Here is a 26,798-nt window from a genome sequence, read left to right as displayed (position 1 = left end):
GAAAGCGAACCAAAACAGAACACTACCCTTTATGCGTAAAAATCGAAAATAGTATTACCGCAATTTTTAGAAGCAAACACAAAAACAATATAGTACTCCGTATAAGACAACAAACAATAACAGGGACGTGCAACGACGCACCAGACAAAAACAAAAGGAAAACAAACTCCGAAAGTGGTTGTCTTCGTTGTCAGCCAGGGTTCCAAAAAGTTCCATTCTTCATCTCTATCTCTCCATAATTCCACTCTGTCATCCCGCGTCATCTACTGTTACCATATTTCTTTCTCACTGGAAAAATCCCTGTCGCCCCGTCGCTCTGTTGAAATTGGATGCCCATTTCCGTTCAAAAAGGTAAAACAAAATCCAAGCTTTCAGCTTTAAGTCTGGTTTACAGATATGGGTCTGCTCCTACTTTACCACTTGTTCTTCGAGTGACTCGAGTGTGTGAAAGAAATGCCAATTTTTTATTATTTTTTTTTTGTTCTTAATCTCTTTTTTTTTTTCTTCTACGTTTCAGCATTGACCCAAAACTGATCATTTGGATATGGTCCTGATTTTCTTTGGATTCTCTAATGATGTTTGTTCCTTTTGATGTTACGTTTTTCATTATTCGATTAAATTTATTTTGGTGACTGATATATACTTGATAGTAACTTGCATGGGTCGCCCGATTCGATTAGGTGAGATGCTTGTGGCTATGGCAACCTAGCTGTTGCCATTGCAATAGGAGTATGGGATTATCACTTACTCATCACGTGAAACAAACCAACTACTATTAACTAAAGGCTAAGCTAGCAAGATTCTATTTTTAGTAGAAGGGACCAATTTAAGTTGACAATGGCTTGTTGATAGTACACAGGATTGGTTGCAGATGACTTGGCATGGGGGTTTAGTATATTAATGACTTTTGATGGGTGAGCCATTCCACAAAGTACAAAAAGGGCAGGAGTATTAATGGGTATACTTGGCAATAACCCTTCAAAAGATGGGTAGTGTTTGATTGTTGATAGTGAAATTTAGTGGTAAAATATTTTGGCGAAGGTGCTTTTAGTTGTAGGGTGTCGAGCCTTTTGAGTGTGGGGGCTTTGCTAGAATCCATTTTCTCTATGTGGATAGGACTCTAGCAATTGATTGTGTCATGGGCATACTAACTAGTACTTTCAGTTGGTGAGATTTGGATGTAGACACATTGACTTGGAACTTCTTGCCCATATTATTTTGACAAAAAAAAAAAAAAAAAGAGGAGCTTTTTGAGGTCTGCTCTAGAAACCAATTTGTTTTGTGATCTCATTCTTTGAACTGATTATATAGGAGAATAATATGCTGTGACTCACTCTGGATATGTTTTTAGTTGATTGGGAATTCATATCTTAATTGTCTTTTTGTGGGAAACATTTTGCCGCCCTAAATCTTAGCTGAATCAGGCTAACAAATTTCTTCTTCTTGCAGATTCCGTTCAAATTCTGATCCTCTGTGGAATTTATTCAACATCTGGCCTTATTGGGTTCAATAGTTCCAAAGCTTGATTATTCCTTTCACACCTGCCTTCAAAGCACTTGCTACATTGCATTTATATTGGGCAGTTAGGAATTCCAAGTAGAAGTATTTTATATTCAGTTATGAAATTCATTACATAATATATAGTCATGATTTGGAAGAAAAATATTGGACATGCAACACCGTTATTGCTGTTTCTTCTGTCACTTGGATTTTTCCTTGCAACATATAATTTGATCACAGTGATTATTCACTACAAAACAGTTGGTTCTGTGAAATGGATCCCTGGTGGTTCGGGTAGTCAGCCCTTTCGTGATCCTGTTGTTGAGATGCCTAAGAGCATGAGAAAGCCGAAGAAAGCAAAATTGTTATTCCATATTGCCTTGACAGCAACTAATGCTACTTATAGCAAATGGCAATGCCGCATTATGTATTACTGGTACATGAAGCAGAAGGATTTGCCTGGCTCAGAGATGGGAAAATTCACTCGAATTCTTCACTCAGGTGGTCCCGACAATCTAATGGATGAAATCCTACCGTTGTGGTTGATCCTCTTCCAGAAGGGCTAGATCGGGTGAGACAAAGCCATCTTGACCTATCCTTGCCTTACTTTTTCTTTTGGTTTCAATTACATGATATATGTGTGCTTCTGCATACTTTTTCTATCTTTTAAGTCAGTTTATGTACCTTTGAGTGGTTTTTTGGGGGTCATATTTAGTCGATCTCAAAACTCAGGTTTTTAGATTTCTTATTGAAAACCTGGGCTTTACATCACCGCAGTGGATTTGACATATTCAAAATTGCCTTAGCCATTCATGACAATCCATAGCAAGGTGTTCTTCTGCTGCAGTAGAGAATTTTATGTAGTCCCCTGCTATGATCTTATCTATGGCACAAATCAAATTTGTCCAGGATGAATTTTACGTTGATTATGTGTTGATCAAAAAGTTTAAGGCTTGAGTGCTCAAAATATTATCAGATTGAAGAACATTTTTTTTTCCTGAACAGCTAAGCCACAGAAGAACTTCACTTTCTGTTAATGGTTTACTTTCCATGATGCATTACTGCATTAGTTATTACTTCATCTGAAATCCTTTTGTTGTATACACTAAATAAAACTAAGCCAAGCTAGTTTTGGTGAATTGGTCCATGCTTGCAGAACCGTTTTGCTATCTCTAGCAACATTTGTCCGACTTAGCTTTCTCTGCTATTCTCTTCTTTGTATTTCTTTTCTTTAGGCTTATTTGCATGACCCCCTCTTTGGTGGGTGGACGGGATAAACAGTTGGACATAAGATCATCATATTCTTAAAACTATGACCATTCTTTTTAAATCCCGACATGCCTTTGTTTCAGGGTTATGTTGTTCTAAATCGACCTTGGGCTTTTGTGCAATGGCTGGAAAAGGCTACCATAGAGGAAGAGTAAGTTTCCTTCTGTTTACATGAGATTGAATAGTTAATTGTGTTTCTGAAAGATTAAGGTTTTTTTTTTCTTTTGGCAGGTACATATTGATGGCAGAGCCTGATCATATTTTTCTAAAACCACTGCCAAATTTGGCTCACGGGGACTACCCTGCCGGTTTCCCATTTTTCTATATTAAACCTGCTGAACATGAAAAAATCATCAGGAAGTTCTTTCCCAAAGAGAATGGTCCAGTAACGAATGTCGATCCAATCGGCAATTCTCCTGTCATTATTAAGAAGGTAAAATAACGTGGCAATAACATAGTCAAGAATGAACTGGCTCTGCAATGGGATTCTCTTTCTGGACTGTTTTAGTTCTTGACTCAACTTTTTATCATTATTTGCTATTACTTGCTAATATAACAATTCTGATTTGTTTTGCAGTGGTCTTGAAATATTAATGTAACAATTTTTTTTTAATATTGTTTTATTTAGGATTTGTTGGAGATGATTGCACCTACTTGGATGAATGTTTCTTTGAGAATGAAACATGATCCAGAGACTGATAACACTTTCGGCTGGGTTCTGGAAATGTGAGTTGCAAGACTTTTAACAACTTTCATTGCCCGTATGAGATGAACATGATCTTTCCGGCATAAATGGGGTTTTTACGTTCTTATTTATGCTTTGATGAACAAAAGGTACGCGTATGCTGTAGCTTCTGCTCTGCACGGTGTACAACATATTCTTATCAAGGACTTCATGCTACAGGTAGGTTTTGTGCATTTTTGTCTTTCTTTTGCTTCATTATTCATTATATATACTTTGGTACATGGTAGCTGCAGTTTTATAAATTATGAGAATTCGTTGAAACTTGTATTGTTGGCTTTCAGCCGCCATGGGATTTGGAAGTTAAAAATAAGTTTATCCTGCATTTTACATACGGGTGTGACTACAATATGAAGGTAAAAATTGTTTCTCGATTCCATGTGTTTATCCCGTGTTCTGTTCAGTGATGCTTATAAACTTACCGTCGAGCTTATTTATCAGGGTGAGTTGACTTATGGAAAAATCGGGGAGTGGCGATTTGACAAGAGATCACACCTCCAGAAACCTCCACCGAGAAATATCCCTTTGCCTCCACCGGGTGTCCCGGAAAGTGTGGTATGATTAAACATTCTCTCCAAGCCAGTTGCACTCATCACTTTGAAATGCTAGTTTCTCCATACACAGTAACTTGCAAAATTTACGGTTTCCTGTAGCAATAGCCTGTTGTTTGTAGTTATTTTTATGTCTTTTCACCGGGACACCATTTGAAAGTCATTGTTGCAAAATACCGTGGAGAACAGCACCTGCAGAAGCCATAGCTTCTCAGTAACTAGTTGGTATTGAACAGAACTAGTAGCTTCAGCATTTCTTTCCCTTTTGTGCTTTTTCTGACACGTGTTTTACAATGGGCCTTTCTGTTGTCTTTTTGATCGATTATTACTCTTTTATGTTGGTGGGGGTGTTTGGGAATTGTGACTAGAGAGGAACTGGGATGTTATGATTGAATTGACAGTTGTAGGTCTTCTACAATGTGATGTGGGGGACCTGTTCTCAATCTTTTTTCATTTTCGTCGTCTTTTGATTTTGCATTATCCATTGCACAATCTTGCTTGAATGCCATAGAAATTTTCTGAATCTTTTTATCAACTGATTCCAATTTTGGGGGGTGACGAGGGAAAACCGTAGTCACTACCCAAGGGTATGCACTGGGTAAACCCTGCCTTGTGGCCCTAGCCGGCAAAAGACCACAAGGAGGTAAACCAGCTTAAGTTGCCCATAACTGATCAGTTCAGACCAAGAGGGCTGAGATTCGAATTCGTGACCTTGTGGTTACAAGTTTGTATCTTTAGCCATCTTGGTTTAATCTATAGTTGACCTTACTGAGTTTATCTTTCCCTAAAGCATTTTCGGTTTCTTCTATGTTTCCAAACTTCTCTTCAATTATATTCTGGCAGAGGGGATGCATCCTGCGGGCAATAATTGAAGAAGCATCCTATTGTCGTTTCTTGTGAATTTTCTGTGAAGTTTCGATTTATTTGTCTGTTCATAACAACATTCAATGTACAATTGATTTGGAAATCTGGAAATCTGGAAAGAGCTACTCTTTAGCAAAGATCTGTGAACATCATGATGGGTATGATGACTGTATTGAATCAGGGACATTCCTCACTCACTCACACAATTAATGCTTTTGCAGGTCGCTCTTGTGAAGATGGTAAATAAAGCCACCGCTAACCTTCCCAACTGGGAATCTTTCATCTGAACCACTGCACGGTAAAAACAACTCTCGGTTTTTAAATCAAGGAAATTCCCGTGCTACGTAAAGGAATCCAATGCACAAATACTTCTTGACAAATCCCGGGACACATAACATCAAGTTAAGACAAAATGTTGGCCACCTAGTCAAGCCAGAAACTCCCGTGAACACAATTAGGTCATGTTTACATTTAGTTTAACTAGATTATAGATGTTTGTGTTGAGCCCCGTCGAGAATCTGTTTGCGGTGTAACAGGATATGTTTTTGAGGTTTAGAGTTTAGAGTCGAGAATATAGCATAGTGGGGAAAAAGGTGCAGAGAGTGAAGGGTGATATACTGATTATAGTATATTATTTCACAAAATGAAATGTCATTTTTGTCCCATGAGAGCATCCATGATCCCACTTTTTTTTGCTCTTATCATCTTCTTCAGATCTTTGCAGCCTTTGTGTTCAGTTTTCACTGTTTACATATTTTAAATGGCATACCTTACCTGTAGGCTTTTGGATTCCACATCTGAACATGGGCCCCACTGTAGCTGCTGAGTATTTTACTTTTTACACCATACAAGTCACACTTGCCTCTGCTCCAAATTCAGTGGAGAGATGACATGCCAAGTGATCTGAAGAGGTTTGAAGTTTAAAACCAAGAATTAACAAGTGATATTGGCTCAAGTGAAAAGGGGTGTGAGTTGCTTAAGCATGAGATTTCCCGAATGCTGTCAACTAAGGTTCAACTAGATTTTAAATAGTTTTTGTTTTAATAGGCGTTGATGTAAATTGAATCATATAACATCGATTATAGATTATTCATCTAAGTAGTAAAAAGGTGAAATAAACAAGATACTAAGAATAAAAGTTCTTGGTAGCTCGAGGATACAAAAACACGCAATGTGTATTGATTTTGGCCGTGCCAATCTCCTTCGCCACGGAGCAGTTTGCTTCAAAAATGGTGTTGTTTGCGAGAATGTAGTCCATTAATCGTCTCTGGGTGTTTAGACTCCATTAATCGTCTGAAATACTTTGTTCATCCTAGTCATTTACATAGTGTCATCTCGAGCCTGACCAATTGACAATCCAGAGCATCTTGGTTGATCATATTTACCCCGAGAATAAGGAATTATTTAAATTTAAATTATTCTTAAACAAGATCTTAAGTCTCGGTATTATGAATGAAACGATATATGCTAAAAAAGTTCTCCAACAAATGCGATTCAATTCTGAATTATTAGTCAAAACTTTGGGTCCGTTTGAAAACTCGAAAAAGGACTTTCGAAAATCATTTTCTGAATTTTCTTGTGTTTGGGTATTCAAGGAAAATACAATCAAGGGAAAACATTCATTCTGGCCAATGGAAAACAAAAATTTGGCTAAAAATGTCTTCATAGATTTTTAGTCAAAAGACATTTTTCGAAAACTTTATTTTTCATATTTATCTTCTCTCACATCTATTTTCTAATTTATAAATTATTATTTTTACCACCACCACACTACCACTATGACTAACACCAACACCACCGCCATCACCACCACCACCACCACCACCACTAATTATTATTGTTGTTGTTATATAACAAATAATATGTCCATTTTTCGGAACGAACCAAATAGAAAAAAATACAATTTTTAAACTTTCAACCAAACAAAAAAATGTAGTTTTCTGACATTCAACCAAATATCAAAAAATTAAAATATTTTTTAAAAACATGTCATTTTTTTAAAAACATTTTCTAGATTTTCAAACCGAAACTTACCAAATACCAACAAAAAAAATACCCAACCCAATCTTTTATCTCATTAGTGCTATTACCCTTAACAACACATGATGTTCTTACACTTAGATCTGATGTCAAACACACTATTCATTTACCCAAAAGTTGTACCCAGTAGACACAAACGGCAACAAAAGGGCTATTGGTAATGTGAGAGAAGGATATGGAATGGCAGTAGAATCACATGCAGTGCAGCTTACACTGCCATTTTTGTGATTCAAGACTCGGCATCACAGCTGAAAGAGGGGAGCTGGATCTGACCTTCACCAGTCACTTTGTCTATTATTTGCATTTGCTTCTTTCTCCTTTTAATTAGTTCACACTGCATTTTTCTTACATGCATGTGTTGGTCACAATATGACAAAACCACCCCTACTCCCATAATAATTGTTGTTGTGAAGTGGATCTACTTTTTCATTCCACTTTTCCTGTTTATTTTACTACTTTCTCCTTTAGTGCCATATCTACACTCCTCATCAACATCTTATTCCTAGGCTAGACAAGACTACACTACACTACATTGATAAATGATAACAACATAAACAAGAGTTCCGCTTTTAATCACTCAATTATAACCTTAGTTTTTCTTTTAATTATCAACTTTGATTTTTTTTTTTAAATAAGTTTTAAATTAAAGGACATTTATTTTATTTAAGGACATTTTAAATTAAAAATGAAATTTCTTTCAGTCTAAAACTAAATGTGAAACAAGTTAAAATCAAGAACTAGAAATAAAATGCATAGTCTCCTGAAGCCAAAGGTGGAAATAAACTCTATAAATAATTAGGTATGCAAATGTCATACTTATATGCTCAAATGTAATACTAATCAGGAATAAAATTTTTGTTACTTATAATGGCAAATGTAATACTAATCCAGGAGCGGCCCTGAGGGAGGTCCAGGGTGGGCAGCTGCCCAGGGCCCATCTCTATAGGGGCTCATAGGCCGTAAGATATAATGAGTATTATATATATATATATATATATATATTATTTATTATATATTTAAAAAATAGGGTTAATTGTTTCTGAAAGTCGAGAACTGAATTCACAAAGACTGAAAAAGACATTGTCGCACACCCACTGCTCACGCCGCCCAGGAGTATAAGGGTCGCCGGTTGCGCCTACGCCACACCAACCACTCAAATACTTAAAGATTTTCGATTGACTGATTCATATAAGTGCCAGCTGCTTTTGTTCCTTTTTTTTTTTGTTAAGGTCGATTTTATAATAATTTTTTTAATACAACATTACCTAAAAAAAACATTCATTCAGAAGTGAAAAAAAAAACAGAAGAAAAAGAAGTAAACAAATTGATCATCTGGAAACAAATTCTTCATATATAGGCCCTTTTTTAAATTTCGCCCAGGGGTCTATATAAAACTTTTGGACCGGCCCTGTACTAACTTATTTAATAGTATTTCAGTTTTCTAGAAAATTGAAAAATTGTTTCTTGTTTTCGAAATAGAAAACTGTACTAGTAAACATGTTTTCTATTTTCTGTTCTCTAATTTTCCAAATTTTCAGAAAACTGGAGAAAATTTACTGTTAGTAAACAGGCCCATAATGCTTTTGCATCAAAACGCAAAATTATTACTATGCATTTTTCTTCAAAAGTATTACATTTTCCTTTATAAATGACAAAAATTTTATTCTCGATTAGTATTACATTTGAGCATATAAGTATGACATTTACGCATATAAGTATGACATTTGCATGTTGATTCAACCCAACCCGACCTGACCCGTCTCACAAATAAGCTAAGGATGCGTGAAACGGTCTCACACAAGTGTGACCCTAACATAGATATAACGAAGAGCAGGATAAAAACTCTAACCAAGAAAAGTGGGCCTGTTTACTAACATAAAACTGTTTTCAGTTTTCAGTTTTCTAATTTTTCAGTTTTCATTCTCTGTTTTCTGTTTAGAAAACTTGTTTACTAACACTTTTTTTTTCAAATTTATTTTTTTTAGATTAACGTTATAAAATTAACATAAGTTTAATTTCAAGTGATTTTTAGATCTTATTTTTAAAATATATTTGGTTTAAATAGAGTAAATATAATTTTTACTTTTAAGTCCAATATATGTAAAAAAAATTACATTTGATATCCGAACTAAATTTATATCTGTATATAACATAACTAAAAGTATATCCAAACCAATAACTTATTAAGTTCACATGAAATTTAGTTTAGATAATATTAATATTTTTAAAGTTAATATTTAAAATATTTGGATATATTCATTTGAATGACATGTTATAATATATAATTTTTACTTTGAATTCTAATATAGTAATATATGTGAAATATAATCTAATAGATGATAAATGATTCTGTTTTCCATTTAGAAAACAGTTTTTAATAGTGTTTTAGATTTCCAAAAAATTGAAAAATTGTTTCCTGTTTTTAAAATGCAAAACTGTGCTAGTAAACATCCTTTCTGTTTTCTATTCTTCAATTTTACAAATTTTCAAAAAACTAGAGAAAATTTCCAGTTAGTAAACGACCCCAAAATTAGAAATATGTTATTTTTCCTATTATGACTATGTATTTTATCAACTATAGAATTCTTCATTTGTTTATGTGTATTATTCTAACTCTACTTTTATAAGTCCGACCTCTAACTAGGACTAATTCTTGTATCTCTATGAATACGTCTCTTCTTATACTTTGTAAACATGATTGATCTTTAATAAAACTCTTTGCAAATATTATTATTCTCATCTCATATTAGTATACCAAACGATCCATGACCAACAATACAACAGCCATGCCGCAACCACCACTAGGGATGCCATTCCCGGCGTCACGCCGCCTCCTACCGCCAACACCACCGACACTACTAACTCCTCCTCTCGCACCATCTCAGATATTATCCCTCCACCCCCGGCCCCAATAAATACTCTACAAACATCTCATCACTTTATCTCCCCCAAACTTACTTCCTCAAATTATCTGTTCCAGAAAGCCCAAATTATTCCCTTTCTCTACGGCCAAAATCTACAGTGGATACGTGGATGACTTCTTTTCGTGTCTGGCTCATTACATTCAAGCTCCAGATGGTTGTTTCGTCATAGCCAATCGTGCAGCCCAAGCTTGGGTTCGTAAGGATTCTTTTATTTTTGTCGATGCTCATCTCGTCTCTATTTGATAAAGTTATGTATGTTGTTATGGGATATGCCACGTCCCTGGTCTTGTGGCAAGCTATTAAAGCTGTGTTTGGGTCCACTTCACAAGCATTATTTTTGAGTCTCTTTAGTCAGCTGCAGCCTTTGCGCTAGGGAGATTCCACTACATGTGAGTATCTTGGCAAAGCTAATGTTTTAATTGGACTACTTGCAAAAGTCAACCTACCAATTAGATGAGTAGAATCTTTACCCATTTAAATGTCTCTGCCTTGAGACCATGTAATGGTTTCTTCATTGAACATAAAGGAACCTATGACAATTGATCAACTGAATGATTATCTCATCATTACATCCAAAGAATCTTCAAAAGTTTGGCGCAACCGTCTTGGTCACCCTCACTCAAAAGCCTTACACAATATTCTACGTCTTTGCCTAGTATCTAAGCCCTTAAATAATGTTAACTCTCTTTGTTTTGAATGTAAACTAGGGGAATCCTCATGGTTTCTACTAGAAAGAGTAAAAAGAAAAAAGTCTAGTTCTGTTGTATCAAGTTTAGTTTAAACAGACATTTGGGAGCCATCCCCAATTATATCTCATGAGGGTTATCGCTATTTTGTCATTTTTATTGATGATTACTCTCAGTATACATGGTTCTTTCCCAAGAAACTAAAGACATATATCTATACCATTTTCCATTGGTTTCAAGCACTGGTTGAGCAGATTTTTTGTTGTAAAATTAAAGCCATTTAGTATGATCTAGGATGGGAATACAAAAAATTAGACAAGTTCTTTGTCAATCTTGAAATAAATCATCGTCAATCATGTGCTTACACATATGAGTAAAATGGACATGTAGAAAGACGTCACAGACACATTTTCTAAACTGGTCTCACTTTGCTTGCCCAAACCTCCATTCCTCCTAGCTATTGGGTCTATGCCTATGGAACTGCGGTTTTCCTCATTAACCAAATGTTTTCTACAACCTTAAACAATATGAGCTCTAATTCTCTCATCAATAAAAAAAAAATCTCGATTATTTCTTCCTTTGTGTCTCTATTTGTCTGTGCTTTCCTTATCTTCGTCCTTACACCAAGCAAAATATAGAGTTTTGATTTGCCTCATATGTCTTTCTTGGTTACCCAGAGTCGTTTCAAGGATATCGTTATTTGAATCTCAATACTAGAAAGATTTTATTGTATGTCATATCCGATTTCATAAGAATGTTTTTCCTTTTGTAGCAAATTAAATACTTCTCCGCAGGTTCCTGTTCGTGCTTAGTATGTAGTACCAAGGGTTGTTGTTAGTGCCCCGAGCCAACCGCACTGCCAACAAGAGGACATAGTCGTGTCGCCCTCGTGTCGTGGTTGTGTCGCCTAGTCAGAGAGGGATACTACCTTGACACGCTTTGGACATGGTTATGTTACCAGTCTAGCTAGGGACACAACTATGTCGACGCAACCTACCTCAATAGAATTCACACCCAAGCATTCTCCAATTGTTCCTTCCAAGCCCGAGCGGTGCCAACTAACAATTCTGGCTCAACAAACGCATACTATCGTACATTGCCACCTGACTAGTAGTTCTACGAGTAACAAAGCCTTGATCGTCACGTGTAGAAAATTCTGAATTCACCTGCTACTCTCAAGTTTTGAAGAACCCTGCATGGAAAACAATGATGAACCAAGAGTTCAAGGCCTTACTACATAACAACACTTAGAAGTTAGTTCCACTAAACAAAATATGAATGTGATAGGATGCAAGTGAGTGTTCCTAGTCAATTGAAAAGTTGATGAATCAATTAAATGGAGTTAATTCCAGCAATGGTCCTCCGACTATGTTGATTTTCCAAAATTAGTCCCCGACTTTTAATTTGGACAATTTTGGTCCCTTGACTTTCAAATTCTTTCCAATGTTGGTCCCTTCGTCAAATGAAGGGATTAAATTGTCCGTTCACATGTTTAGTGTATTATTACTCGTATTTCTCCTATCCTATACGCTGTATATATGAATATAATCTCAGTCGAAGTCTCAATCGAAGCCAAATAATCTCATTCAATGTCTCTTCAACTGATATTATATTCATATATATAGCGTATAGGACAGAAGAAATACAAGTATACAAGTGAACGGATAATTTTACCCCTTCATTTGACCTTAATTTAATCAAAATTTGACGAAAGGACCAACATTGGAAAGAATTTGAAAGTCAAGGGACCTAAATTGTCTAAATTAAAAGTCAGGGACTAATTTTGGAAAATCAACATAATCGGATGACCATTGCTGGAATTAACTCCAATTAAATGTTACAAGGCTCGACTTACTCCTAAAGGGTTCAATCAAGTTGAAGGAGAAAATTACTTTGACATTTTCGATTTAGTGGTCAAACCAACTATGGTAAGACTTCTTTTATCTCTTGCCATAACTATAAACTAGTCAATTCGTCAGTTTGATGTTCACAATGTCTTTCTAAATGCATGGATGCTTACGTGAAAATGTTTTTATGAAGCAACCACCAGTTTATATAGACAAAAACTTTCCTACTCATGTTTGCAAATTGCAGAAATCACTATATGGCTTGAAACATGTACCTCGCGTGTGGTTCAATCATCATGATTACTTACTTTCAATCGGTTTATAGGCATTAAAAGCTTATGTGTCTCTTATTATCTATTCCGTTGTTAACACTCAGATTTATTTATTAGTTTATGTTGATGATATACTAATAATGGGCAGCAACAAAAAACCTCTTGATCTCAATTACAAACAGGCTAGCTGATGTTTTTAAAATCAGAGATATGATGTCGCTGAGCTTCTTTTTGGTATAAAGATAGTTAATAGTGATGGGGCAATGACATTGTCTCACAAAAGGTATATAAGATCAAGAATGGAACACTAGAAACTAATTTCAACTCTAATTCCAGTTAATAATAAGTTAAGTATAACATACACAAGTCAACCATATGAAAATCTTAGACAATATCGTAGCCTTGTTAGAGTACTTAAGCACATAACCATCACTCATCCAAATATCTACTTTGCATTCAACAAACTTTGTCAGTTGATGCACTATCTAAACATTTAGCACTGGGTGACACTCAAATGGGTTCTAAGGTATGTCAAAGGGATTCTAGACTTTGGACTACGTTTTACAAATCCAACTCTAATGATATTCATGTTTTCTTGGACTCTTATAGGGCGGGGAGTCTAAATGACCAAAAATTTACTAGTGGTTTTGCTATCTTCATTGGTAAAAATATAATCCCTTGGGCTTGTCGCAAGCAAAAGACAATGGCTAGATCCTTAACAAAAGCATAATACAAAACCATAGCAAATGCCTCGGTAGAAGTAATATGGTTAGTCACTCTCATTTGTGAACTCGGACTCATAGTAGCAAAACCACATTGACTATGGTGTGACAATATTGGTGCGTGCTACTTATCTGTGTGCAAATTCTGTTTTTCATGTCCGAACTAAACATGTAAAATAAACTACCACTTTATTCATGACAAAGTAGTCTCAAAGGAGCTATAAGTGAACTACATCTCTACAAAGGGTCAACTTGCAGACATCTTCACCAAACCACTCACCACTACTAGACTCAATCTTTTAAGGGACAAGATCAATATTCTCTATAGAGAACTTTAAGCTTGAGAGAGCGTAATAGGATTCTGTATTTCATCATATTTAGAATTTCTTCTTCAATTCGTTTATGTGTATAATTGTAACTCTATCTTTACCAATCTTGCCTTAGCAAGGACAACCAAGCTTTGTATCCCTATAAATACGTCCCTTCTTGTAATTTGTAAACATGATTGATCAATAGTAAACCACTTTGCAAATATTATTGTTCTCAATTTCTTGATTATCTGTACGTGCCACTTGAAATTTCTCTGTCTCTTATTTATTACATTCTAATGTGGTAACAATACTATTTATGAATTGATTGACACCCACAATAACTTTAAATAAAATTGCTTATTAATCAACTAAAAAAATCAATCAAATAATTAATGATGTCACATAAAATAAAGTGAATATTAGGAGAGTAACATAGAATCACACTTTTGATTATTTTAACATGGTGCATGAGTAGAAAATCGCAAATGGTTATTAGATGTAATTAATAATAAGCATCATTAATTGGCATTAGATGTACGATGGGAATTATTGAGCAACTTTATTACTTTTGACCAGCCTTAATCATTGCCAACATCCTCTCAAAGAGAAAGAATATTCCCATATCTGGTTAATTAATTGCACCCGCAATTCCATTTTGTTTCATGGATAAAAGTAATTTTGCTTTTTGAATATTAACTTGAATGACTTAATTTTTTTTATTTTTACATCCAAAAGGACCAAAACCAAAAAGTAATAGAGTTTAAATATGCAAGATTTTATTTAGATTCATAGAAAAAAATTAAATTACTAATTTTCTTATAAATAATATATTATAGATATTTTGGACAATATAAATTTAATTATTTAACCAAAATATGTTGCATTAACCTAGATTTAAAGAATCTCAGACACTCTTTCCATGACTCCACGTGAGCTGCCTTTTGAGATTAAGCTCAATACAAGATTTTGTTCATTTAATTATTATTAGTCACAACTTTTTATTTATTTGTTTTTCTTTTTATGAAAAACACTCACCATCACTATTCGAGAGTGTGCAATAGGTAAATTCGTATTTCGTAAATTACTCAAAACAAAGTAAACTACACTAGAAAGACATGTGCGACAGACTTGACCAAGAGAATATTAATAAGAATCGTAACTTTTAAGTACGAGAATTATGCTCTATCTACTTTGAACATCTTTTTCCTAGCCTCCCAACTAATATTTGAGAAGTAGACAAGAAAGAAAGAATGTATGGGAGCAGGTACTACTCCAATCACTCACATGCATCAGCACATGAATGTATCTAGAGATACGTAGATTTTGTTTTATTGTTAGACAACATTTATAAAATGACATTTTTTTCATTTAAAAAATATTTTAAGCAATTAGAATATTTAAGTGATTAAATGTGTACTTTTCAAAAAAAATTGAAATATGATTTTTAGTATTTTAAAAGTAAATTATAAATATCATAATCCTTATTATATTTGTTAATGTAACTTTTATTTCGTTTTCCAAAAAAAAAAAATGCAACTTTTATTTTGGTACTATATATTAATATAGGTTTAGTAGTTCATGATATTCGTGGTTGCCATTCTGATCCCCCACATTCTGAAAAAAGAAGAGACAAGCAATGCGCCACTAAAACTTACCTAACTTTATTATAAATGTATTATTTTCATGCTTTTTCATGATTCTATAACGCAATTAGATGCCATCGCACATACACACACGAAACTCGAGAATGGAATTACAGTCTGTATCAAGCTAAGCCACCACCATAAATAATAATAATAATAATAATAATAATAATAATAATAATAATAATAATGTATATTGTTCCCAAAAGGTTGAATCTCAAACCCCAGTCCAATAGAGCATCTAGGATGATAATGTAAATCATGACAACTTGGCTCCCTTACGTTCCAGTCTGGTAGAGCATCTAGGATGATGTAGTAAATCATGATAACTCAGCTGAACACAGAGGCCAGACTTTTGAAAGGTTGCCCCACATTGTCGTCGGTGAGACTTACACTTGAAAGTTTGTATATTAATTGAGAAATATCTTACAATTTACTTTATTCATCCGTCTCTTATTATTTTTTTTAAAGGATCTTAAGTTTAGAGTTTAAACTTAATAATAAGGGTGCGTTTGGTTCGCACATGGGAATCGGAATCGGAATGGGTATCAAATACTTGGTAAGGGTAATGGGTTTTGGTGAAAGTATTTAGCATGTTTGGTAGTTGGGTGGAATGGGAATGATTATTAATAGTTGGGGAAGAAATGATGAAGGAAGATGAAACCCTTATTTAATAAGGGTATGGATTTTGCCATTAATGGGGTATTCCAAACCCATAGTAGCATTCACAAAACCTATCAACCAAACACTAACAATCACTTTGATACCTATACCTTATGCCTAAACCCCCCAACCAAACACACCCTAATATTATTCTATAGCCATAGAAGGAGTGGCCAAGTGAGTCTTCCTAGTGCATTTGTTAGCCTCCGAGATCAAATGTACAAGTATGTATTTGAGGGTATTTGATAGATGGGGTCTAGCCGTCTAGGGGATTGGGGTGCATCTTTAATATTATTGTATACATATTACTCTCTCACCTTACTCTGCCCCTTAGGCCTTAGCTTTAATCATTATTTGATGGAGCACGGTACACGCTGCTGTATGGATCATAAATAAATAATATATTTTTAATATACTAAAAGTACATTATTTAATACTAAAAATACATTATTTTATATATTTTTAAATAATGTATATTCAGTACACAAATAGTAAACTTTTAATATGTTAAAAATGTACCTTGTACTAATGCTCCACATAAAAATTTGACACTTAGCTTTCTCTTAACCTAAAATGTATAGCATTAAACTCTATAACATTAAACTCTATTTTTGGCCCACAAAAATAAGAATATTCTTTTCTTTTATTTCATTATTATACAATGTTGTCCATTCTCGTGTAATAAACATCACAAATAATCTTCGCAAATTATATCGATCGTGGACCGCGCATCAAAACGACGTCGTTTTGATTAATGAAAACAGACATATGAAACGACCTCCGTTCCATGCCATTCACTTTCAGTTCATATACACAGCAGTTACATTTCAACACAACTGCATTTACTTTTCGATATAACTACAGTTTCATTCGATAATATAAAAACACAAATGTGAAACTGCTATTCAGTATCAGTTCATATACACTGCAGTTACATTTTAACACAACTACAGTTACATTTCGATATAACTACAGTTTCATTCGATAATATAAAAACAAATGTAAGACAATATCTTTGAGATGACCTGTAGTATTAGTGACCACGGTCCCCTATAACGACTGAATAATCTTACTTTCCCACATTATCTTTCTTCGGATAAAGTTTAAAAAGGTTAAAACAATGATATGCTTTTTAAGTTTAGGCAAAAAAAAAAAAAAAAAAACAACGTAATTTTTCTTTAACTTTTCTTAAAACCTGTTTCTATATTACCAAACCGACAACTTTTATGATATGTAGGAGTTAAAAAGTAAACAAATAACCAACGAAGTTAATTATTAGAGTTAGAGCATTACTTGCTACTTTAACCTAGTTTTAGGGCTGTGATTAATCAGAGTATATATGTATCCTATAATGTGACAAGTAAACTATATAAAGAGAGTACTTTCAATTATGTATTCTAGCCACTTCTCTTTATACAAGTAAACAGATAAAAGTTAAAACATGGTTGTATTCAAGCTAGCTCTCTTTAGACATGTAAACAAATAAAAGTTAAAACATGGTTCTCCGAATATCACATGCATTATTGATTTTTTCCGAAAATGTGCATAGGGTAAACTTGCCTTATGATCCATTGATTTTAGTTGATAAAAAATTACAAGGAGATAAATCAAGGCTAGGTTATCTATAATTGACCGGTTCAAATAAAAAAAAATCAATAAATAACTCACACAGAAAATTGAACTTGAAATCATATGGTTACCGAACTAACAATCTGACCAACTTAGTTAAATGCCTGATTGCCCCCATTATTGAAAATTTTAAGGTGTGTTTTCGGTAAAATTGTCTTATGACTCTAGCCAATAAAAGATTACAAGGAGATAAACTAGGCAAATTATTGTGTGGACCAAGATCCAAAATGACGTCGTGAATTTTATGAGTTGGAATAGCGTACTTTATATATTAGAATAATGTACATTATATGTTAGAATAATGAACTTCTAGGGTAATGTAATGCATTTTATGAGTTAAAATAATATACATCATGAGTTATAAAAATGCATGTTTCAGCGGGTCGCGTGTAAAACAAATACGCAAAACACAGTCATTTTTACAGTGATCCACATAAATAACTATTGGGTAAATTAATCCTAAATTGCTTATAGCTGACCGAATTAAATAAAAAATATCATAAATAACTAACAATATGATAAACTTGACTGGTTGCCCCCACCCTATTATTGAACTTTCCCCTATATATACACTGGCAGACCAACCCAAAATGAAGCATCTACCAAATACAGAGAAAGCCTGAAGCCATGAAGGCCATCCTCTTAGTATCCCTAGCCTTAGCAGTTCTATTCACAGTAGGACAATGCAGCGGCAGAGGCAACTGCAAAGTTGAAGAAAAGGGCTCAACCCTGCAAGTCCTCCACGTTTACAGCTCCTGCTCTCCGTTTAGGCCGTCTGGGTCTTCCCCTTCACTTTCATGGGAAGAAACCGTGCTTCAAATGCAGACCAAAGACGAGGCGAGGCTCGAGTACTTGAGCAGCCTCGTCGCCGGCAAATCCGCCGTGCCCATCGCCTCCGGGCGGCAGATGATGCAGAGCCCCACCTACATTGTGAGGGCCAAGATTGGGACCCCGCCCCAGACCTTGCTTCTGGCCATGGACACCAGCAGCGACGCCGCCTGGATTCCCTGTACCGGCTGCGCCGGTTGCCCTGCCTCCACTCACTTCTCGCCGCCCAAGTCCACCACTTTCAAGAATGTCAGCTGTGGAGCTCCTCAATGCCATCTGGTACGTACTAATGTACTATTATCATCTCCTTCGAATAAATCAGTTTTCTAAAATATTTTCAAGAAATTTAATTTGGATCAAATATTTAACTTTCTATTTATATTGTTCATTTATAACATTTTTGCCATCTTTGTAATAAATGATAGCATTAAATGCCGTCTTAGCCGTGTTTGGTAAATGACTGTTAGTTGATTGGGTTAGCTGTTTGGGTTAGAAAGTATAATTTGTTGATAACATTAGCTGATTGTAGAAAGTTGTTTGTAGATTAGCTGTTAGCTGATAGCTGTTTGGTATAATTTCTTTTCTCAAAAAGTTAATTGAAAATGCTGCTTTGAGTAGCCTTTTGAATTTTAGCATTTTGGAATTACAAAAAGCTTATTAACCAAACAACTAATAGTAATCAAATAAGCTAAAATTGGCTGATAGGTTTATTATTTACCAAACAGGGCCTTATCTTACCACACTATTTATAACATTTTTGACAAGTAGCTTTTAGCTTAATGGCTCATCTGTAGATCTTTCAAATGTTCAAACCTCATTGAAAATAGTATAGACAAATAGTACTTTAAAAAAATCTTATGACATTAGGAAGATGTCTAAATTCTATTAATGACACACATTTTTATATATTCCTGTAAAAAAATAAAATCATGTCTATTTCTGGAAAATGAATGTTCATTTTAATAGTCGTACAAAGTTAGGTGATGATGGGCAACCCATTCAAATTAGTCATAATGATTTAGTAACTATAATGTTATAATAAATTTGATTTTAATGAGAATTGTCTATTTACTTTCTTGTTTTGAGTAGATCAATTATGAACAATTTAAATTGATTTAAAAATGATAAGAGATTTACACTTATAATTACAATGTCAAAGTTCTAATCTTTACCTTTTATAAATAATTTAGGCTAGTTTACTTCCTAAAATCTTTTGTTTGTTAAAGTGACAATACATTATTTACCTAAAACAAATGTTGTGGGGTTTTTTAGTTATCCAAAAAAAAAAAAAAAGGTTAGGTGATGATCACTTTATGACAATTCCTTGATGAATAATGTTGATGTAAACTTTCAGATGCCAAAGTCTACGTGCGAAGGCGGCGCGTGTAGTTTCAACGTGAGTTACGGCGTTTCTACAATAGCCGGAAACCTGTCCCAAGACACCGTGACACTGGCCACAGACGCCGTGCCGGGCTACACGTTCGGCTGCGTCCGTAGGGCCACGGGAAGCTCAATGCCGCCGCAAGGTCTACTGGGGCTCGGCCGTGGGCCCCTCTCGCTGCTGTCCCAAACCCAGTCCCTCTACAAGTCCACATTCTCCTACTGCTTGCCCAGCTTCAAGTCCCCCAACTTCGCCGGCTCCCTCAGATTGGGGCCCACCGGCCAACCCCTAAGGATTAAGTACACCCACCTCCTCAAAAACCCCCGGAGATCCTCCCTCTACTACGTCAACCTCGTCGGAATCAAGGTCGGCCGCCGAGTCGTCGACATCCCTCCCGGCGCGTTCGCCTTCAACCCCGTCACCGGCGCCGGCACCGTCATCGATTCCGGCACGGTCTTCACCAGGCTAGTAGAACCCGCGTACGCCGCCGTGAGAAACGAGTTCCGGCGGCGGATGGGGAAGAACACGACGGTGACGTCACTGGGCGGGTTCGACACGTGCTACACGGTGCCCGTCACGGTGCCCACCATAACTTTTATGTTCCAGGGGATGAACGTGACGCTGCCGCAAGATAATTTCCTGATCCACAGCACGGCCGGGAGCACCACCTGCCTGGCCATGGCCGCCGCGCCGGACAACGTTAACTCCGTCCTCAACGTCATCGCCAACATGCAGCAGCAGAACCACCGCATCCTCTTCGACGTGCCCAATTCCAGACTCGGCGTCGCCCGCGAACTTTGCAGCTAAACTGCTTTAATTAATTTTACTAATTTAGTCGTGATCTGAGAATTTGGTGTTTTGGATTGGAGATTGGTGAGATAATAAGTGTTCGTGTTTGTGTTGGTGGGTAAGTTTAATTAGTTTTATTAATTCAGTCTTAATCGAGAATTTAGTGTTTTGGATTGAAGACAGGGTGGAATGAGTAGGTACTAGGAATAGGATGTTGCATTTGGTGTGGTTTTTGTGTCGTTGGAGAGAGGGAAATGAAGGGCAGGGGGCAGGGTGTGGGTCTTACGTTATGATGGTTTTGAAATTTGTGGAGTTTTGTCTGTGTCACGGGGTGGTCGCAAATGCTTCCAAATACTAATAAATTTTTACGTACATTATTGTCACGGGTTTACCTACCCGGACCGTCTACGTTTGAGCTTTGAAATTTTGTCGGTGAATTTTCAAGTTTGAAACATTTTTGTTTTTTATTTTCGTGAATTTTATGATTTTTTTTAAAAATAAAGTAAAATGGAGGATGCATTCAATTAAGGTCCAAAAATAAAACATTACAAAAATTCAGATGGCGAATAGATCCCAAAGAATGGAGCAGATCTTGCTTTCTTGAAGACACCATTTTCGTCTCTAATAATCCAGCCAATGCCCATGCGGCCTCTTTGGGTGTCCAAGGAGGCGTCAACATTAATTTTAAATCACCCCGTCACTAGTTTTTGCCATTTTGAGATAAAGTCCTGCTGCGAAGGAGTATGTACAATCCCTTTCTCTTTGATAGACTTCCATTCGCAAAAGTGAGCTTTGGCTTTGAAGACAATAGAGGTAGCTGGTGTGCTTTGTGCATTCCAAATCTTGTCCTTCCTCACTTGCCATATATACCAACGGATTAGCATAAAAAGACTTTTGGAGTCACCATTTATTAATGTGCTAATATTCTGTGAGATCTATTCGGTTAGTGTGGATGAAGAGCTATAAAGGAGGGTGAGACCAGATAAAAATGCTTATTACTTAATTAAGCACATGAAGTGTTTTTATTGCATCGTGGCAGCACTGAAAGGTGCTTAATTAAACTTAAGTTGCACCCTTTCGAGAGGTGCAATCCACGGCACCTCTGGTGGTACTGGTAATCGAAAGGAAACTTTTTGTGGTAACTTTTCGGTGCAATGTACGGACTTCTCGGTTACTTAGGTGTTATAAAATAGGTTATTAATGATCGATACTATTGAGTGCATATTATTATAGTAATCTTTCGGACGAACATAAACGATTGTGGTTGGGGTTTAAAGTAAAAGAAATGATGTGGTTGAGAAGATCGCTCCACTTCAAGTGCGTCCGTCGTCGCCTCCTCAAGTGGCGTTCGCCTCATCAAGTGCGTCCGCCTCCTCAAGTGGCGTTCGCCTCCTCAAGTGCCGTCCGCCTCATCAAGTGAGTCCGCCTCCTCAGGCAGCACGTCCACCTCCTCAAGTGCGTCCGCCGTTGCCTCCTCAAGTGGCGTCCACCTCAATCAAGTACGTCCGTCTCCTCAAGTGGCGTCCGCCTTAATCAAGTGCGCCGCCTTCTCAAGTGGCGTCCGCCTCATCAAGTGCATTTGCCTCCTCAATTGGCGTCAATCTCATCAAGCGCGTCTGCCTCCTCAAGTGACGTCTACCTCAATCAAGTGCATCCGCCTCCTCAAGTGGCGTCCGCCTCAATCAAGTGCGTCCGCCTCCTCAAGTGGCGTCCGCCTCATCAAGTGTGGCTGCATCTTCAAGCGGCGTAGCATACGCGCAGGAGGGTGAAGGGATGCAAGAGAGAACCCAATGATTATCAATGTACCTAGTGGTCATGGTCCGCCCTGATCAACGATTATCAATGTACCTATTGGTTATGGTCCGCCCTGATCGATTATTAATGTACCTATTGGTCATGATCCGTCCTGATCAACGATTATCAATGTACCTATTGGTCATGGTCCGCCATGATCAATCTTATTAAAAAACAATAATAATAAAAAATAAATAAAAAAAATTTCCCTTAGGGCCATCACGGGATCCGTTATACAAGAAGGACACATTGAAGAGGAGGTACTCCAATAAAAAATTGGGCATACAGCACCCCAAAACCACAAGAAGATAGACATGCTCAGGATGTTAAACAGTCATTCGTTATACAAGAAGGACACATTGAAGAGGAGTTACTCCAACGGCTCCTTGGAGTTGTTACCCGCACTTAGTGTAGATATTAAGCAACCGTTACAATCACATAAGAGTCGTTGTATAACAAGTATAAATAGTAGGCCTGTTGTAGGAAGAAAGAGGCTCTGTTTCTAACACCGAACACCATTGTACTCACTTACGATCGTACTCAACTATGAATCTATGATACTCACTTATCTCTATATTATCTGGTAACATACTTACCGTCAGAAACCTTTGTAAGAGTTTTGGATATGGAGTTGAGAATTTATCTCAAGGTGTAAGAAACAAAATACATACTTTACATCATGAAGATGCTAAATTACGTACTACTAGGGAAAGCCAACTCCAAAAATTATATACCTTACAAATCGTGTGAATTCATTAGGTATAAAATTGTCGATATGGTGTAATAAAGTAATAAGTCCTAATAAATAATCAAATACATAATTTCTTAATCTATAAGCTAATAACAAATAATTTATACAATGTACTAATTATTAATACATTTTTTCATTATACACATATATATATATATATATAATGGTGTATATATATACACACATTAATATTAATAATGCATACATACTAGGCGGGCCCCCGCCCCGCCAAAATCTGCCATTTTGGCGGAATGGGCTAAAAAGCCCGCCAAAATATGTGCCATAAAATTCAAAGTCCGCACCGCCTTTTTGTTGGGGTAAGACATGCTAAGCCTAGTTTGACGGCTCTAATCAGGTAGGGACATCTTGTATAATTGTCAATTGCATCATATAAAGTTTTTCATAAAGCTACTACACTTGGTTGATGTACGAACAGGTTGTAGGCCTTGTTCTGTAAATCATTTGAACCTTGTATTTGTAAAAAAAATGATTGATTTTTAGTGAAAAAGTGTTTGGACGTAGCCCCATATATTAGGAGGTATTCTACAACTGCGATATCAAATTCTTGAGTGTTCTGTTTATTAATTTTTATTTCATATTGATCTGTTAAAATTAATATCTCTCCTAAGTGTTTATCTTACGGGGTTATTAGTTCCTGCATTATAAATTTTCAGAAACTTTAAAGAGGGCTCCTGACATGCCTTATCCGAGAGTATAAAAAGGGAAAGTTAGGGTGCGTTTGGTTCGCATATGGGAATCGGAATCGGAGTGGGTATCAAATACTTGGTAATGATAATGGGTTTTGGTGAAAGTATTTAGCATGTTTGGAAGTTGGGTGGAATGGGAATGATTATTAATAGTTGGGGAAGAAAAGAGGAAGGAAGATGAAACCCTTATTTAATAAGGATATGTGTTTTGTCATTAATGGGGTATTCCAAATCCATAGTAGCATTCACAAAATCTATCAACCAAACACAAGCAATCACTTTCATACCCATTCCTTATGCATAAACCCACCAACCAAACACACCCTAGTTTTCATTGAGGATATCTAGTTGGTAATCTAGAGTTAGACATTACTTTCATTTTCTCAACTCTTAGAATCATAGCAAGAAATTAACAACTTCAATTTTTATTTCAAGATCAATTCTCATTATTACAAGTTCTAGTTAGATTCAATTACTATTTCTATTTTAGAAACATGTGTTGATGTAGATGGAAGATTCAATGCATTTTCCAGTTATAGCTTTACTTCCAATTAGCTAAGTTAAGTCCAATTCAACTATTTCAATTCATTGCAATTTGCTACTTGTTTGCTTTGTGACTTTGATTCATTGCCTATTGTTGATATGTAATCCTCTTTTGTCTTTGAATCTATGTTAGTTTACATCATGATCATGTGTAAGTAGTCCCTTAGGAAGGGGATAGAGATGAGAGTTACGTTTATGTTGAATTGGTTGAATAGGAGTGATCAGACTTGACTTGATGATGATAATTAACATGATTGAGTTTCGATTGATATGTGATTGCCTAATCTAGACTTGAGGGGTTAATTAACCATACTCCGCCTTTGAAAAATGGGAGTATGAGATGTCAAGAACACAATATGTTTGATGAAATTCCTATTAATTAGACACTCATAAGTCATGAGAATGTATGTGTGTCTTAAGGGAATTGAATGATCTTGAAAAAGACTTCTTCCCATTTGATGGCATCTGTTGTCAAGTCAATTAACTCTCATTCTTGTTCCTAATTCGATCACGTTACTTGAGTTTAGTCTAAATTTCAATCCTCCTCGACATTTTCTAATATTTGTTTGTTATTTGTTACAATTGCTATTCCTTTTAATTGTTTTGTCATTAGTCTATTTCTATCTTGCATTAAATGATCTTCCTTAGGGTTAGATTTCTATAGAAGTTTTAGTACTTTTTGATTGAGAGAAACTTAAGTATACATCTTTTGTCAATCCTCAATACAACGACAATTACTCACCTTAAGCAAAAATGCTCTTTAGCACACAACACCAACAAAGAAAATGATTGCAGCATTCAATGACATGACGTCTTAAATGCAATGGGCACTGTCTTTCTCCATTACAATTAAATACAATTTCCTTTGTCAAAAATTGAAACCCAGTTTACTTCTAGATAAGAGGGAAATCTCCTGTGATTAATTTCTCAAATGAAAAGCAATTAAAATAAATTCAAATATAAATCCTTCAACAATTTTCTTCTTGACTCGAATCGACGATAGAATGATGAGAGTTTAGCCGGCTAGACTTAGGGTTCAGTAGAGCAAGGTTGAGAGGAGGGGTTTACAGTATTAATTTACGTCTATAGTGTTACTAGCCTTAATTTGTTCATTAAATTTTTTTTGTTTAAAAATAATTACTAGTATTTTATATGTGTAGAAACAATTATGTTACAATGAAGTTAATGGACAAATTTTTTTTTAAAAAAAAAAAACTTGTAAAAATATATCAAGAAATTATGATTAAATACTCCGTAATATATTAAAATTCTTCAATTTCTTTTAGAAAAGTTATTTTAACGAATTTGGGAAATTTGTAACTTATATATGTATTTATTTTTGTATTTTTTTTCCAAAAAAAAAATTAATTTAGCAGTTTAGGCCTTTAGATTTTTTTTTTTTTGTAGTGTTCTAATATAGGAGCTAAATAGTGCGTATATTTTTTTTATTTTTTGAGTACAAATAGTTAGGGATGTCAATCGGGTCAGCCCTGTCAATTTCGGGCTAGGCCTGTCGGGTTGTCGGGCTTATCGGATTCGGGTTGTCGGTTTATTATTATTTTAATCTCGGATTCGGGTTAGCCCTAACCCTAACCTTCGGGTTGTCGGGCTTATCGGGCGGGTTAGACTATTTGAACTATAAAAAGAAAAAAAAAAAAGAATACTTACATTCGATAAAACGGGGTCAAGTCGTCAACCGGATCCAGATTCCTTAGAACGGGTCAACCGGATGAGCATTGAGCACATTAAAATTTAGCAATTGTAATTGCAACGGTTCGATTTCAGTTCGGATTTAATTCGGTTCGGTGTTCGGTTCGGTTTAAGACCCCCAAATTTTTAACATTTCCTAAGCGACAAGACGGTCAAGGGGTGTCGCGACTTAGCGGGGCGTCGTAATAACTATGCTTGAAACATCACATAACCCAAATCCAAAATCTAATATCTAAATATTAAATACCAACATAACAAATTAACAATTTATAGGTGAGTTCATCTTTAGTATTTTTTTTATCACTAGGTACATTTTTAAATAAAATTTTAATATATATATAAATATAAATATATATTACATATAATTAATAAATAAATAAATATATATATATTATATATATATATAATATATATATATATATTATTTATAATATTTATTTATTTATTATATGTAATATATATTTATATTTATATATTTATTAAAATTTTATTTAAAAATGTACCTAGTGATAAAAAAAATACTAAAAATGAGCTCACCTATAAATTTTAAGTATGTTATGTTTCAAATCACTTCTATAATAAAAAAATAGTTTTTAATTGTTCGGACTATCGGGCTAGCCCATTTAATTTCG

General features: G+C 35.4%; 2 protein-coding genes across 2 annotated transcripts; both read left to right on the top strand.

Moving 5' to 3' along the window:
• Positions 1–153: 153 nt before the first annotated feature.
• Positions 154–5,591, top strand: LOC116028514 (hydroxyproline O-arabinosyltransferase 3-like). Its single transcript, XM_031270243.1, is given in 10 exon segments — positions 154–351; positions 1,450–2,025; positions 2,028–2,071; positions 2,853–2,920; positions 3,001–3,202; positions 3,398–3,495; positions 3,604–3,673; positions 3,796–3,867; positions 3,953–4,066; positions 5,148–5,591. Coding segments are annotated over 9 exon segments (1,113 nt in total). The 5' UTR covers positions 154–351; positions 1,450–1,646; the 3' UTR covers positions 5,214–5,591.
• Positions 5,592–18,261: 12,670 nt separating this feature from the next.
• On the top strand, positions 18,262–21,128 carry LOC116030542 (aspartyl protease AED3-like). The gene is made up of 2 exons (XM_031272824.1): positions 18,262–18,770; positions 19,846–21,128. The coding sequence occupies exons 1-2, from the start codon at positions 18,291–18,293 to the stop codon at positions 20,677–20,679; spliced, it is 1,314 nt and encodes a 437-aa protein (XP_031128684.1). The 5' UTR covers positions 18,262–18,290; the 3' UTR covers positions 20,680–21,128.
• The last annotated feature ends 5,670 nt before the right edge of the window (positions 21,129–26,798 follow it).

This window comes from Ipomoea triloba, chromosome 9 (genome assembly GCF_003576645.1).
Source record: "Ipomoea triloba cultivar NCNSP0323 chromosome 9, ASM357664v1".
In the NCBI taxonomy this organism is placed as follows: Eukaryota; Viridiplantae; Streptophyta; class Magnoliopsida; order Solanales; family Convolvulaceae; genus Ipomoea; species Ipomoea triloba.
This window is presented reverse-complemented; position numbering and strand designations above follow the sequence as displayed.